The sequence below is a fragment of the Temnothorax nylanderi genome, unplaced genomic scaffold, assembly GCF_030848795.1.
Source record: "Temnothorax nylanderi isolate EJ_2023f unplaced genomic scaffold, tnyl_v1.0 TNYL_tig0054_pilon, whole genome shotgun sequence".
Classification (NCBI taxonomy): Eukaryota; Metazoa; Arthropoda; class Insecta; order Hymenoptera; family Formicidae; genus Temnothorax; species Temnothorax nylanderi.
Window position 1 is genome coordinate 1146689 of NW_027249116.1, and position 16355 is coordinate 1163043.

Below are 16355 nucleotides of genomic sequence, written 5' to 3' on the forward strand. Positions count from 1 at the left end.
AGTTACAAACGGACGAATTTCTCGAGTATTTGTTAAAAGCGAAACGGTTACGCGCGCATACGCGAGAGAGGCGACAACAAAGGGGTGTGGTGGGCCTATAGAAAATAATGTGGGGCGCCGTACGTGACCTGCGAGTGAACGCAAAAAGGGAAAATGTTACAAAGTTGCGGAGGCGTTAACGCGGTTAACGGATTTCAGCTTACACGTTATAACAGTGTAAGTCTTGCCCAGTAGCGGCCGTAGGCCGTAATACATAGAAGTGCTAGGCTAAGATGCGCGCCGCCGCCGCCGACGCCGCCCCGCCACTGCCACCGCCACCGCCACCGCCACTGCCACCACCACCACCGCCGCCGCTTTGCGTTTATATTTACCGTCGGCCGATGTTACTGTAATACGTCGGCTATATATAGCCCCACGACATTGGAATAAAGCGCGCGCGAGTAGCAGCGTGTCGCACTATGGGACTTACTGAAAGTTTACTTTGTCGACCTGAAATCGCGTCTCAAAAATGCCGGACGTGAGAACTCGACACCTGAGGATATCCTGCAACAAAATGCAAGCACACGTTACTCCTACACGTATGTAAGTAACGACCGCGAGATCGCTTTGTCAGCGCCGATCGGGGATCTATAATGATCGGAGTAATTTCAATTTTGCAACGCCGGAAATATAAAGGGGAAAAAAAAAAGTTTCCGACATGTCTGAACTCGTCTCGAAGTTACCCCGTCATTATCGACACCAGAAGATTCGAACGAAAGGAAAACTGTAATAATCACCTGTTCCGTGGGCGTGTAATCCGGCTGTTTTACGATGGCTACCTTATCTAGAAAACTGAAACAGAACAAAGGAAGGATTAGTGAGATTTACCTGCGAGCGTCTGATTCGCGCGATTAGATAATTCATAATTTTTCGGAAGATTTAGATTCGTTGCGAACCAGCCAAAGCAGTGTTGTAAACATTTGCAGAGCACCGCGTGTGTATTTTTTAAATATTTATTCGACATATTCAATAACTACGTGCCACGGCATCCACAATATTCCATGAATATTCCGTGCGTTACGCGTACCGAATGGAAAAACGAAAAGACGTGCATTCGACGCACGTTTCATTAAGCGAACGTTACCAATCCGAGAAGGAACAATTGCAAATTTTTATTGCCACTTGGCAAAAATACGCCTAACTGAACTGCGCAAGACATACGCGGTGTTTCTATCGAAAATTTGTTTGTATCAAGAGAGAGAATCTTCAACAGTAAAATCTCGTAAATTATTATTTTTCAACACTATTATAAATCTCCTAATTCATCAATCTGTGCCGAGTTGTATGAAAAAAAAAAACGTTAAGTACATCGATAAGAGTATACCCTGCACACCTTCGACGACGTGGCAACATGAATTCGTCAAAATCAAGTTGAACTAGTTTCGATCGATATGCGGGGCATCCGCGATAACAATCATTGTCAATCAACCGCATCGTTATCGTGAGAGCCACTCCATACGTCCGTATGTGGTCGAAAACGTGTCTCTTTCGTATGCGATATAAATGTAAATCAAATTTTTGTCACTCAAGTCTTGAGTTTTCGTATTTTCGAGCACGAACATAGACGAAAAAACTAATATACACATATAACGTATCATGAGAAAAACACGCATGAAAGATATCTGCTCTAGAAGCGACATGCGTGTTGAGACCTCGTAGACATTATTAAAATAAATCGCGTCACGATTTGTATTTTATCGAGATTCGATACGAGAAATCCAGAATTTAAGTTATGCCATTTTGACGAAGACAGGGGGGCTTACGTCGTAAAAGTAAAGAAATTCGAAGCAGAAATATCGAAATAATGCATCGAGAAAGGTATGCGCGTGGCGATCTTGTCGCCACGGAATTTTTCTTCGCGCATGTATGCATTTATTTGTATCTATTTCTTGCAAAGTGCATAAAGGAGGTATGTACATAGCACGTCGTTTTCCATATGCTTCAATTGCACGTACGAGAGTTTCTCAAAATTTACACAGACCCGTATGCTTTCTTTATATAGTCTAGAGTCTAGAGTGTCTAGACTACTCTAGACTATACGAAGAAAGCATGTGCCGAGCGTGTCGAAGAAAAAGGCACGAATCTAGAAAGAAATAATCCGATAATGAAGTTACTTTTTCCTATATCATTTCTTTTTTGTATTTGATATACTGATATATAGATACACGATATGCTTCGAAATGTGTCATCTCCGAACTCAATGTAAAACAGTTTGCGAGAACTGATACGAGAACGAGAACGAGAACAAAAGCTAATGAGTATAAATTTTAAATTGTACATGACGATACTTGTATGTGGTTTAATCAGCATTACAATAAAACGTTTATCATTCGCGTCAATGTTAGATATTATAATCGAGTAATTTGAATGAAAAAAATCTTAACGCGCCTTTTAGATCTCTTTGAAAGGCACCTGTGAAAAGTATACGTTTAGGATTTTTACGCGTATTCTCTCGCTTTTAGAGAGAGATTTGTTTCATTCGGAAGAATAATTCGACCAAGCGAGCTTCTATTTAATTAAAAACCAATGCTTGACGGCGAAAAGCGACTTATTCTTACCCCGAAGGGGTAATAAAGCATATTAGATCACGCAACAATAAATCGTATTATTATATCCGCGCCGATCTTTTGTGGCTGTTATTCGCGATATTATCGCACTACATAGTTATATTAGTTGTACGAGAAACAGCGTTGTATATTGACCGCATAACATTATATATGTATCCCCCGTACGTCCCCGGTGTAGAACCGCGGGATAATAATAAACCATGTTATTATATTCGCATCGATCTTACGACTATTGCTCGCGGTACGATATCCATCAGATTGTTACAATTACATCAGACATTACCGCTGTACAACAACTCTGCATCGCGCATTATGCATCCTACGTATCTCCGCGCGACTCGCTGAAATAGAACCGCGGGATAATAATATAAACCATATCATATTATCACATTTGCATCGATTTTCTGCCCGGATTGAGATAGGACGTACCGATTATCGATAGTATATCTCGTTACGTCCCCCGGTGTTACCAAAATTGCCAAATTATTTTTGTCGCGTGTCTATCGATTATAGAGAAGAGCGCGTGCAGTCCTCCCGAAATAAGAAAAGAGAAGGAAAAAGCTGGACGGTGATCGGAACGTAAAGACACGAGAAATCCGGAATCGAGTGGCCGTTTTTAACCGCTTAAACGCGTCGCCGGAATACGGGACAATAACATAATGTTATCAGAGGCGGTCGCAGGCGGTCGGAGCCCTCCGACACAGTGTCAACTTTCCTCTTTCGATCGAGCCGCGTTCCTGGGTCGGCCGGGCTTGAGCCGATCTCCCTTTCTCTCTCCTTTCCTCTCCTCTCTTCTCTCTTCTCTCGTCGCCGCTCCACCGGAGCGAGAAGAGTGCCGTGCTCCTGCTCGGTAGAGTCTCGGACCGGGACACGTAGGATGCCGCAGGATCCTACAGGAAACGCGTCGACGATCGCGCGCACACCGCCGTCGCGACGGAGAACGGAGAACGGAGAACGGAAGCGGATGCTGAAGAAGGGCGGAATATCCCTTGGGGAGCGACCAAGGGAATCTCTCTTTCTCTCCCTCTCTGTCTCTCGCTATTTCGCGTCCCGTGTTTATACTCGCGTTCGCCCGCAGCCTCCCTTCCTCCGCCCTGTCTCCACCCTCTATCACCCTTTCGAAGAGCGAACATTCTCTTTCTCTCGTGCGCGTTCATGTACACGCGCGCGCGCGCGCGCACACACACACACATCATACACATACACACATTCAGCTCTCTTTACCTTTCTCATATACCCGCTCTCATTCACTCGCGCCCGTTCCTTTCTCTATGCCGGGACCCTCTCCCTTCGCGATCCAGCCTCCCTTCCTGCGCACTGAGAGGGCGGAGGGAGCCCACCGAGAGGGAAAATCGATCCTCGACGATGTCCTACCCTAACCCCAACCCCTCAGCCTCGCCGGGTGTGCATACACGCCCCTCTGGCACCCACTTTCCGCGATCCGGGTCATGGGTCACTGCCACCGCTCGTTCTCTGCTCGCCGTCAATCGTACGCAAGGGTTTAACACCGCGTGCGCTATTATCGCGGAAAACGTTATAAAACGCCTCCTCTTTTGCGAGATAATTAAAGGTCCGCGTATCGGGAGTAGTAGTAGTAGCGATAGCATTTATTAACAGCTCGACACTGATTCTATATTAGAAACTACATATTCTACGAGACTATATATATATATATATGTATATAGAAAGGATTAAACAGTTTCAATAATAAACCGCAAAAAAAAGAAATAAAGAAGGACTGAGAATTATTGAAATAAAAATTAAATGGTGACGTGATAAAATAAAATTAAGAGAATACAAAATAATAGTGTAAAAAATAATTTGCATACAATACGATGCCACATGAATGATCTCGTCAAGATGTGTGCGGTGGACAAATGAAAAAGCACTTGGTCTTTGAATGTGCTCGAAAGAGGCGACAGTAAATCGTGCCAAGTATATCGTCGACACTAACGAGACGTAATGCGATTACAAAACTATAATTTGCTTCTAAAGGATACCTGTTTGTGTAATAGCTTTCTTTCCGAAAGCATATAGTTGGGAGAGCCTGCTATTATATTCAAATTAACGCAGGAAACTTTAACTTTTTGAAACGCTATACTTTTTATAAGTACGTGCGATTCGATCGATTTTCGACGAGAAACTTTTGCCTCGAAGATACATAAATACTTTTGAAACTCTTATCATGAAATTATATATTAGGTGTTTTTCATTCAACTTGCATCATTATATCGATTCGAACCGACTAACTCTGCTTCGGCAGCAAATTATGATTGTGATATAGGGAGAAGAGAAAAATGGAGCTAGAGCAAATTCCACTTCTTTACACACAAATATACTCTCTACTCAGAAAGTATATATAATATATCCTTCGAACATATAGCTATACATACAAATGTATTTCGAATATATTATAATTAAAATTCTAAATCAACTTTCCTTTATGTTCTTCTCAACAAATTTATAAAAAAAAAAACGAAAATACATCAATTTTACATAATTAGAAGAGGACTAGACGTTACTCGAAATTACATTGCAGCGTGCTTTATTCGAAGGTGTCTGTGTGTAAATAGAAAGTCATTGCCAAAAGCGATCAAATATCGCGCGATTTATCTAAAACGAATACTACAGTTACAATGTGAGAAAATGTACGTCGAGTTTCTGTAGTTCTCGCGATATACGATAAAAGGGGAAAAGGAGATCCGCGTATCTCTGCGTGTCTATACGGTCATATAGGCTCGCGAGAGAAGGTAGGTCATGGAATTGGCGCGCTCCACCAGAAATGAGGCTATCGACCTCCAGAGAATTGAAAGAGGAAGGAGGTCGTGACCTACTGGCGGCTGCTGCTGCAGAACGATTTTCTCGTTATCGTGCCCTCCCCGTTAACACAACCCTCCCCGTTAACACAACCCTCCGCCGAGACCTTGAGGCGAGCAAACGTGACAACGTTGTTTCTGACAGCGATCCGGACCAGTCAAAACGTGTAACATCAGCGGGAAATAATAAATGTGACCAAGAGTATTGTACAGAGTTAGAGATCGAGCCCAAAATTCGTGCGTATTTTTTCGAGGGATGTTGAAACACAGGCATATAAATAAAACACTTCAATTTACTCTTTTAGTTAGCGATGAACGCCGCGCTATCGATAAAATGCCGCTTTCTCTCCTATCTCCTATTTGTTTATATCGAGAATAAAACGTAGGATCCTGTATTTAAGATCGTCTTCCTACAAAGCAGCTACATACGCGAAAAGCCTGTAACTGTCTCCCAGCCGGACTTTTCACACACATACACACATTTCCGCGCTCCGTTCATTTAATTATTTTCTATCCGATCTCGCAGCGCTTGTCGAACTCTATCGCCGCAAAAGAAATAGAACCAGCACGGTGCGCTTCGTAGCGATCGACAAAATGCCGCGTCGGATTTTTCAACCGCTTCCGGTTAAAGGTTAAACGTTCGACGTTCGTTCGCGAAGAATTAATTCGCGACGACAAAGCGGGGAAAACGATGAAAGCCGGATCGTGCGCGATAATAACACGTGTATCGACTGGACTTGGACGGGGCAAATCGAACGCGCGTTTGATGTCGGCAGCAACAGCTAGCGAAGCCCCTCCTGTGCTCTAAGCTCCGATCACGTTATTGAGCACGATATATTATTGAGCACGATATAGAATATTATACACGAGGTGTTGTTAATCTAGTCCCATATACAGAGCCCCACGGACAATTCCGAGGGGAGTTTCCTTTAGCGAGACTGATTGGCCGCCATTCTCTTTAACCATTTCTCAATCCCTTCGATACGAATACTTGGTAATTGATTTTAAATAAATTTTTAATTTTCTACAATAAAATATTTCACCCGTTACTCGATACGACTTCAACGAGTGTTAATTCTAAAAAAGTCCTAGCTCCTAAAAGTTTGGGATGTAATCAACTTTACGATAACTAAGTTCAAATTAGCTGCCAAACGACATTAATCACCGACTGTCTACGCGATCCTTATCTCGCTAATATATATGCATGTATGTATGCATATACGGTGCGATGACACCCGAGACACCCCGTATGCAGGGCCGCGAGTCGGAAAGTGGGTAACGGGTTAACTTCTAGAACTACACCTACTCGACATGTAGATGTAGGACCGACGGCGACGTACCTATAATCAGTATGCGGCTTATGCGCTCAAACCGCGCATAAGCCACGAATCCATCGCACCGTTTGTACTTACCTACATAAGGCGTATAGCGTACTCCGGCGAGAATCGATAATGTTGCAATGAAATTCTCGAGTCACAAGCAGAATAGGCCGAGAAATTTGAGATCGAGCTGAAAATTTTTCGAATCGCAAACCGAAGAAAACCGCGCCGCGCTGCGCTGCGCCGCGCCGCGCCGCGCCGCGCCGTGGCATCGAAAAAGCTCCCTCTCGACATTCCCCGCGGCTCCGGGATTTAAAAGGGATATAAGACTAGAGGATGAGCGGTCCGATTACGTTTTGGCGATTTTAAAAGTCGCCGTGATTCGATTCGATTCGATATCGCGCACGAGGGAGCCCGATGGCCCTGATCGCCTCGCTGCCATTACAAATTGGAGTTTGGAATTTCAACGCTCGCGCGATCATTCGCTCGAATCGCAAATATTTGACGGACCTGGCGATGGCGGTTCCAACCGCGCGCTACCCTAACGTCGCCGACGCCGCGACGCCGCGACGCCGCGACGTGCGGCGGCTCTCTCAACTGTAAACATTAAACATCCTCTTTGTCTTCCGTACTTGGGCGGGCGTGCAAAACGAGAATTTTTCTCTTATCCGATACCAAGCTCTACATCCTATGAATAATGTCTCGGCTTTCGTCACTCGTCCCTTCTCAAAACGCTAATTTTCCATCTTTTTCTCTCTCGTTAAATTTTTTCTATTAACTAGATCAGAAAAATCCATTCGATCGATGATTGGGGAAAAAAACACGCATCACCCAAAAAGAACGGAAAATGTCTGTAATCGTTTGTCATTAAATTCTTAATTCGATGAAACTCCCGTTTCGCTATCGTAAATGCGATTATTACGATAAGTCGCAAAGGGCGACTTATAATTAAATTAGTCGTAGATACCTCCCGTGGATCAAAAAGACGAGATCAAAATGAAGTGTAATCGTGTTACGATTATGACAAACAACTGTTAATTGTAGTATTAAAAGTTTCGCGTTTCTTCATTCCCTTTGTCCTTATATAAATCAAGTAGAAAATTTTCGCATTCCAACGCACGTTGGTAGCAGGGTACACCCTCTCGTTTGGCCGTTCCATTATTTCGAGGGTGTTGGAGATAAGGACGAATAAAAATAAAAAGAATCACTGTGGGCATACCAATGTATCGACAGTGAAGAGAGGCGCGCGAGAGCGGCTGTCTATCCAAACATTTACGAGCTATGTGTATAGCAGCATCAATAATCCGCGCGATATAGACTATAGTGCCTAAATATAGCGGCGCGTGTTTCCTTTTTTAAGAGGCGTCGAGGTGTGTTATCGCGTAATTGAAACGTCGCTTACTTCTACAATCGAGACGAGACGCACGCTTAAAATACAGTAACGACACGCGGTACCACATGCACATACACATGCACGCACAAATGGAATTATATGTTTTTCTCTTTTTTCTAATAACAATTACGCAATTGCACGTCCTCGGATCATTACCTCGCGTCGCGCGTCGACGCTAAAGATCATCCGATCCGGAAATGATTCCCGTTAAACCGACAATCAATAATCGCGCGTTGTCGTGCACGGTAATCGGGTGATGGACAAATATTTATTCTCCATCACACACTGACTCAGATTCGCGATATTTTCGTGACGGAGTACATATCGTTGCGCCGTATTTAGTGCGCGTAAGAAGGTCACACTTTTACTACAATATGTCACGCGCGTTGCGTGTTTACAAAAGCTACTGGCGAAATAACGATTATCCGAAATCGTAACGCTGAAAAAGGCAAATAAAATCAAAGACAATATTCTTATTCTCTCTTTTTCGATTTCTTTCTCCGAAAAGACTCACGGAAAATTCGCGCGATATCTCTGTTGCGGTGTGTCAGAAATTATTTGCGAAAAGCAGGATATGATAAAATTTGCGCGTTTGCCTCTACCTCGTACGCTACATACAGTAAATAGGCGAACGTATTTTTAATATATTAGATGCAGTTATAGGCACGGCCACTACATGCCGCTACATACCGCAAGATTATAGCCATTTTGCGTCTCCGTCATCTACGAATACGCTGAGAACGCTATATCTCACCACCGGAGCGCGATGTCTAAAAATACATCGCGCTATTTTTAACGTCAACCATTCGTGCGCTGCACACGAGAGAGAGAGCGAGAGAGAGAGAGAGAGAGAGAGAGAGAACCACACCGCCGAGCCGCACTAATGGAAAAAAAAGAGAAAATACAAGAAATCCGCGATAATGCGATTACGAGTAGCACGAAATATTGATGAAGGCGAGAGAGAAAAAGAGAAAGAGAGACTCGTGTCTCATCACTCGCGAATTTAGTAATATACCAAAGTTCGAATAGAGAATTTGTTCGACGAAAATGCATGCGTTTTTCCTGCTCTCTCATATTGTGTAAGGCATTATTTAAAAATATGATAATTACTCCGTTTATTTGCTCCGTTTTATCTCGAAATTTTCAGAGTTGAAATTTTAATAGATCGATACAAATTATGTAAGATAAATCGATACACAGAATGTTCCTGGGTATATTATGTATGTATATCGGTAAACGAATGATGTTGGTACTACGATTCTACAGAAGAGAATGTACATGTACGAGACTGTCAAATTAAAGTGTTTGGCGACCTGACAGGTGTGAAAAACAGTCACATGCCGATTGTTGGCTAAACAGATAAGGTCGTAGTTTACGCTAGGGAGATTTACGTCTTTTCCCTTATACGTATAAAGATCTGGTGCAATAATCCTCGCGTTTAAAATACCAACTACTATATTGCATTCGATCCGGCCGTTTATAGTTCTCTCGTCTGTCAGATGCATTCGCTATCGTAATCTCATCGCATTACGCGACGATGCCGCTTTATATAACCAAGTCAACGCTCGTATCATCGAATTAGCGTACAAAAAAGCTCGAGGTTGGGTCAATTTGTCGAGAGAGTCTCTGGATAAACGGGTGGCCCCTATTAAAGTGATTACCTCGTTAAGGCATTGTCTCCATTGGCATTAAATCGGTGTCACAAGTCTATAAATACACGCGCGCATATCGTATCTATACATATGGATTTTTTTATATTTTTTTCTGATATATTTGACAATTATAATAAATTTGTTCACATGTACGAAAATTAAATGGGAAAAATTTTTTTAAATGGAGATATCTGTTAAGTACTGCAATCGAACGATAGAATGAAGTAAAGATCAAGTTGTATTTGTTAAACTAGATTTGTTCTAAAAAAAGACCTCGTCCAACGCGACGACAGATTCGCGATGCATGGTGGTGTTATCGACGAGTAAGCGTTATCTTACCGGATTTCTTATCGTGCTCATGATATCACCCCCGTAACAGATTACAATAACCGCGCCTTATACTCTATTCGTATGTAGAAAGATCCAGCGATTAACGAATCAACGGGTAAGTGCGCGAAATTCAATTGTTTTGCAAAAAGCGCGTCGTATCAACGAATTAATGAATTAATCAATCATTAAAAATGTTTGACGAAATTTATTAGTTGTAGATTTATTTTAGTATGTTACTCCAGCATATGCGTATCCGAATGGGCTGGCTGTGACGCGGCGTCAACACGGTCCATTGATAACGATGCCGGTTGTGCTATTTTTATTCCTCGCGGCTCAACTCCAAACGGTATGACGTATCGTTGAACTCTTTCACAAGTTTATAAAATAAAACGACTTACTATTTGGCGCAGTCGATGAGTTGATACTCGTTACTCCTCTCAAAGCTCTGTTGAACGCCTCGATCTTTCCAAAGAGTTTCGACGATTTCGTAGAATTCCTGAAAGCAGAACAATTGACCAATGATTAGACTCGATTGGCGCTTCTGCGAATCTTTTCGAAAAAGAAACCTATCCCATCCTAAAATATACGATCGTTTCGAATCAAAAGGAAAGCGGCGTGTAATAAATTACAATAGATGTTACTAATGTTGAGGATTTAAATCGAGGATAAAAATCTGTCGTGAACTAAATCTTTTTGAATTCGAAAGCGCAAGGCGCAGGTAAGTATGCGACCAAGTGAGCAACCCGATTCCCGATTGCGATGTAAAGACTCCGCTGCGCGCTGGAGTGAATTGAACGGCACAAGCCTCACAAGTACGACCTATTCGCGTATATTTATAGCACATTTATCACCGTCTTTATTGCACAGAATTGCCAGGCTGTTGTAACGTTTGACGTCTAATTCGTCGTTAACTCGCCGCGAAAAAAAACGTGCCGCCCGCAAAGTCCGCGACATTGAAAAATGAAGCTGAACATGCGCATCTATACATACGAGGAATGCGTAACAAATACCGTTTAAATCGACCGCAGAGATTATTCAATCCTCGCCTCGTGATTTATCGGAGAAATATTTCAAGAAAAAAAATACCGACGAATCGCTTAGCTGCAAAAACGATTAACGGATTCTTATAAATTTCACGTGGTCGGAAAAGTCAGGAAATATTTGCAAATTGGAAATCCAGTTGCGACATATATTTTTATCATCCAAGGTCCTTTTGATCACTCAATTATTTAAATCTCGAGAATCCCATATCCCTTAAACAATCAGTGGAATTTATTCTTGTTTTCTCGCGTGCGAGGCATTATATTCAAAATTCGCACTCTACCATGACGCATTCCACGATCGCATTACAGCCCATGCATTTAGTAGTAAGTTAAAATCGTAATTTGAATGTTACGTAAATAATGGTGGCCACAAGGCTACACGCTTCGCGAGTAGACCTGCGTTACTAGCAGAGAATGTCGGGCGCATTAATAATTTAGGTGTTATTGTGTCGGGAAACTTGGTTTCCTTAAATGCGTGGGAGGTTTTGCGGGAGGTTGACTTTGGTCACGGGTTTCTGTGACATAACACATTGATAGTCTCGAAAATTATGAGGAAACGATAGGTTGGAATTCTTGTTTCGAGAGAAACTACTGCGAGGATGCGTTCGCGATCGAACGTCAAATATTTTAATCTCCGATATATGCTAAAAATAATCTTTATTCTATCAAACGTTGCATTACGTATACAAAATAGTTAAATTAAATATAATTTAAATCTCTCTTTTTCTATCTCAAATTTGGAAAATATACAAACTCGATTGTATCAAAATATACGTAAATATACATAAAATATTAGTCGATACAATAAATATTACCTGGTGAATTGTTTACTAATAGCAACGATGTTTGAAAGTTAAGAATTTCTCACGATCAATGACGCGCTCTTGTAAACGGCGCGAATTAAAAGTTGCCGAGTAATCGTGGTGCACACACACACACACACACACACACACACACACACACACACACACACACACACACACACACACACACACACACACACACACACACACAAGCATGCTAGCTGCGTGCATAAATCAACGTCGAAACAGCGTAAAGTATTATTAATTATTTGAGCATTCATGCAGCTGCATCGTGTTCCATCGCGCGATGATATTCCTGGCGAAACATACAAATGTGCACAGATTGCAAAACAGAAGTTTAGTTTGTATAGTCTGCAGTATATTCGCGTGTCTAAAACTCTTTCTCTCACACAACCAGGATTTTCTCAGCGATTAATCATTAATTCAAATAATTTTTGACGACATATTAAATCTTGATTCAAAATAAATATCGTTTAATTCATATCGAGAGAATTACTTCATAAAATAAAATATCGAATACCGCGTCTCTGATAATAATTATTTATCGTTTCCGATAATAATGACGCGTTCAATGATACTCAATTATTGTCGACAATGTAATCTTTCGCAAATATGTTTAATGGTCGGTACTGTCGGTAGGTACGCGTGTAGCGAATCGTGGGTCAGCTGTGGCTAAGCCATTTTTCGCGAAAATTTTCCCATAGACTTATCTTCCGAAAACCGCAACGGACCGGCGTAATTGACAAGCCTTGTAGTTGGCGTGTGCCCTTTCATCGCCTTAAGTGTCGCGGCGAACTTGGACAGGACACGTTCTCTCGTGGACAGCGGAAGTCCATCCCGAGTGTTGTCACTTGGTGCAAGCTGCAAATCACGCAACAGTCGCGACGGCCGGCACGGCCGGTGTGCTTGGCAATAACGACGACGGTTATATTAATAAATTCTCCTGTCGATGCTATTTCCACGCTTCTACGATCGATGGACGGACGCATCGTCGATCCGTCGTTCGCCGCGCGCGAGGAAGGATCGCCGTGTGTTGGTGCCATGCCGTGTCTCCGCCTATTATCGCGATTATGCACGTACTAATAATTTCGTCCAAACGCGTCATTCTCTCGCTAAGTCCCTAAACGCCGCGCCGCCGCGCCGCCGCAAAGCATGTAACTCGGCTAAAAATATAGGGACACGTACACGCACGTTGTAAAATTCGTGTGTAGCGTGCGGGTAAAAGCCTCCCGAGAAGGCTCGCCTTACAGATTAACAATAAGTGTAATTCGTTTAACGTGAGAGAATACGAGTGCAGGGGTCGCTTTTTCAAATTGAGATATTTCAATATTTATATTTAATTTGCATTTATTACGTTGCATCCTCTCGTGTCTGAAATGTTTTACCTTTTACCATACCACGACACACCTTCTGAAATAATATAATTACATATAGTAATACCTATACCGATCCATTCGTTCGCCTCTTCAGCAAAAATACAAAATACCCAAGTAAAATTATTTTATAAATTAAAATTAATTATTACACATTTTCGAGTGAATATTTCAAGCATCAGCATTCTCTACGTCTTATGTAATTTCAATTTTTAACATTATTTTCGCATTGTTATTACATTATTTGCAAGTTAATATGCGCCGATTATATCAATCGTTTCATAAGTAAAGAACCGCATCGCTGCCGATGTGTTTCGAGTTTCGAGCCTGTGCCGAAATTAGGCCTAGAATTTTCCTAAAATAAATTTCCGCGAAACACCCCCGCCTCCTCTCTCTTATCTCACGCATATGTGGAGAGCCGAATGACAGTGACAAATTAAACACGAATCGTACAAGATGACGGCAGAATTCGCGAGAAACAATCGGGATATATGTATTGCTTTGTGTCTTCCAGTCGCAAAAAAATGTCAGCGATATGCCAGGTACAATTATTTACTTTTTTTTAAATTAATGCAATAAACAGCAGAAGCCTCTATATGTATGATGCAATGCTCGTTCTGTATTCCCTGCGTAATCTTGAATTGAAGAGATAGATGCGACGGTGCATTAAAAAAAAAAGAGAATATTAATTAAAATTTTCTCGAATTCTGAAAAAATGGATTTATCAATTTGTTACCTCGCGACGGTCTGGAAATAATGCTGGAAATCGTCGAGCGCTCTCTCTTTAGCGATACAAAGTAGACGTAAGACACAAAGCGTAATGTTTAGCGGATATCACTCGTAAATATTGCGCGAATCATTAGCGAGTTAGCGCAATGTGGGTTCGAAGGATTGAATCGCGCAAATCGGCGCAAAACAATTTAATAATTCAATTAATCCGGATGCATCATCGACCAACGAATGCAGGCACGTGTAACAAATAATGGACCACTCTAGTGTCCGCTTGGCAAAGGTGATGCGCGTAACATCGCGCGTGCACGTTGCGATTCGCTGAATGACGCAAAATGCGCGGATCATTTCGTCGCGACGATTTTATTTCGAGCCGTGTCGCGCATTTCGAATCCGTTCTCGCGCGTTTTCCTCTCGCGGTATCTCTCCCTCAAATGCTGTGTCTCGAGATTATCCCTTGAGCGCCTCAATCGGGAATCTCGAAGCAGCACGAGCAAAGCACCGTGACAAATTCAGTCGGACGCTCCTAAAAACGCATCAAGTAGGGGTTTAACTATATAAGTACTATATAAGTAGAGCAATCACTGTAATTAATTCAGTTGCAACAAATACCTACTTTATTCGGTCGTAAAACTTTCTTGGCGTGTCACTCATCGATACACATTCTACATATTATATAAATCGCAATCTTTTTACCGGCGCTAGCTGGATCGTCCCTTACTAAGACTCGGCACTGAAATCCCTTACAGGGACAGAGAATTCGCATCGATCGATGTAAATTCCCGTAATGTACGAGTATAATGATCGCATGAATTTGCGAGCACAATTGAGAGATATCGTGTGTGTACGTACGTACATACATACATGAGAAATGGCGCAGCACGTCGTAGTACAGGATACTATATAGCGCACTCACATGTGCGGTGGCTGTGTAAACATTGTAAACACTGATCGTGCCACGCAGTGGTTCTCACGTCAAGAGTCCATATGTATGTACGTACGTATGTCTGCGTGCCTCGTTACGTTAATCCGCAGATGTGCGTTCGCCGCGCCGCCGCGCCGCGCCGGCCGCGCCGGCCGCGTCGCCGGTTTAACGAGACGCTAAGAAATGTCGCCGCGATGATCGTTAAGTAAATTTCGTTGCCGTCGTCCATTGCGCCACACACGTATCACCGTTACACGCCGCGCTGCCTGCGCGCCTGTGTACGCGCTAATCGCAAAAAGCTGCTCCGAGTATTCTAGGAGTTTGTAACGCGTAACATCCGAGACAAAAACAATCAAAACATTACGGAGGAACAGTTATTAAACAACTTATTATTTCATCTTCGTGCGCGCGTTGATATGTCATAAAAATTATCGATATTCCACACAGATCGTATCGTCAATACGATCGCAACTCGCAACTGTCGTCAGAATGATATGTTAATTGCACGAGACTTTGTAATGTATTTATAGATTCTTATACGTGGCGAGATTCTGCAATTCAGAAACAAACGCATGCAAATACCGGACGATACTGTTCAAAGCAATCAGTGCAACGTAAATTGTAATTTCGCGAAAATTAACACAAGGGAATATAACTACGTACGAGCGATATGTATTATAGTTGCGCGAGTTATCGACAACTGCGCTCAAAATTGTAACGTAGGACGGTGTTGAGATAACACATAACACGAACGAGATAAAGCGTGCACAAAGCGTCTCGACGTTAAACAGTGCGCGAATGAAACTCGCAAAGGGAAATATGCGCGGCCGATTTAATCGCGTTCTCATTTCCATCTCGGTCGAATTAACGTGCAATTTAATTTATCCGTGTTCAGAAACGAATTCTAGGTGACGCAACTTTGAAGATCGGCCCGGGGATTCCTTCTTACGATATTTCGCGGCGCGGACGGCGCGGGCGGCGCGGGCGGCGCGGTGTGAAGGTCGATGAGTAGTTACCTTCCTTCGCGAGTGCGCAAAGATGAAGCCCGCGTCTCGTTTCGCGCAGCGGGGAAATACAACGCGACGTGCAACGCAAATAAGCTGTGGCTGACTCACCGGAGGATAATCGAAGTCTGGGGAAGACGAGACTTCCAGGACATAGTCCATTCTGCTCTGGTTCGCCGGATCCCCCAGCGTAACGGGCGGCGTTAACGTACTCATCGCAGTGGTTATCGTCTGCAAAAGAAACAACATGTCTCTCTCATTTTTCATCGCTCTCCTCTAAAGAAAATATTGATTATCTTCTCGAAAAATGTTTTCGGTAGATATAAATGTTAGGTAGTATA

At 42.6% G+C, this 16355-nt stretch overlaps 1 protein-coding gene across 1 annotated transcript in view; it reads right to left on the reverse strand.

Moving 5' to 3' along the window:
* Galphas (G protein alpha s subunit) overlaps window positions 1-16355 on the reverse strand; it is a 33571-nt gene that overhangs the window by 10070 nt on the left and 7146 nt on the right. The window contains exons 4-7 of the mRNA XM_071706975.1: window positions 16126-16245; window positions 10515-10612; window positions 777-831; window positions 470-543 (exon numbers count right to left, since the gene is read on the reverse strand). Of these exons, the coding sequence (XP_071563076.1) occupies window positions 470-543; window positions 777-831; window positions 10515-10612; window positions 16126-16245 (347 nt within the window). The remainder of the gene's footprint in view (window positions 1-469; window positions 544-776; window positions 832-10514; window positions 10613-16125; window positions 16246-16355) is intronic.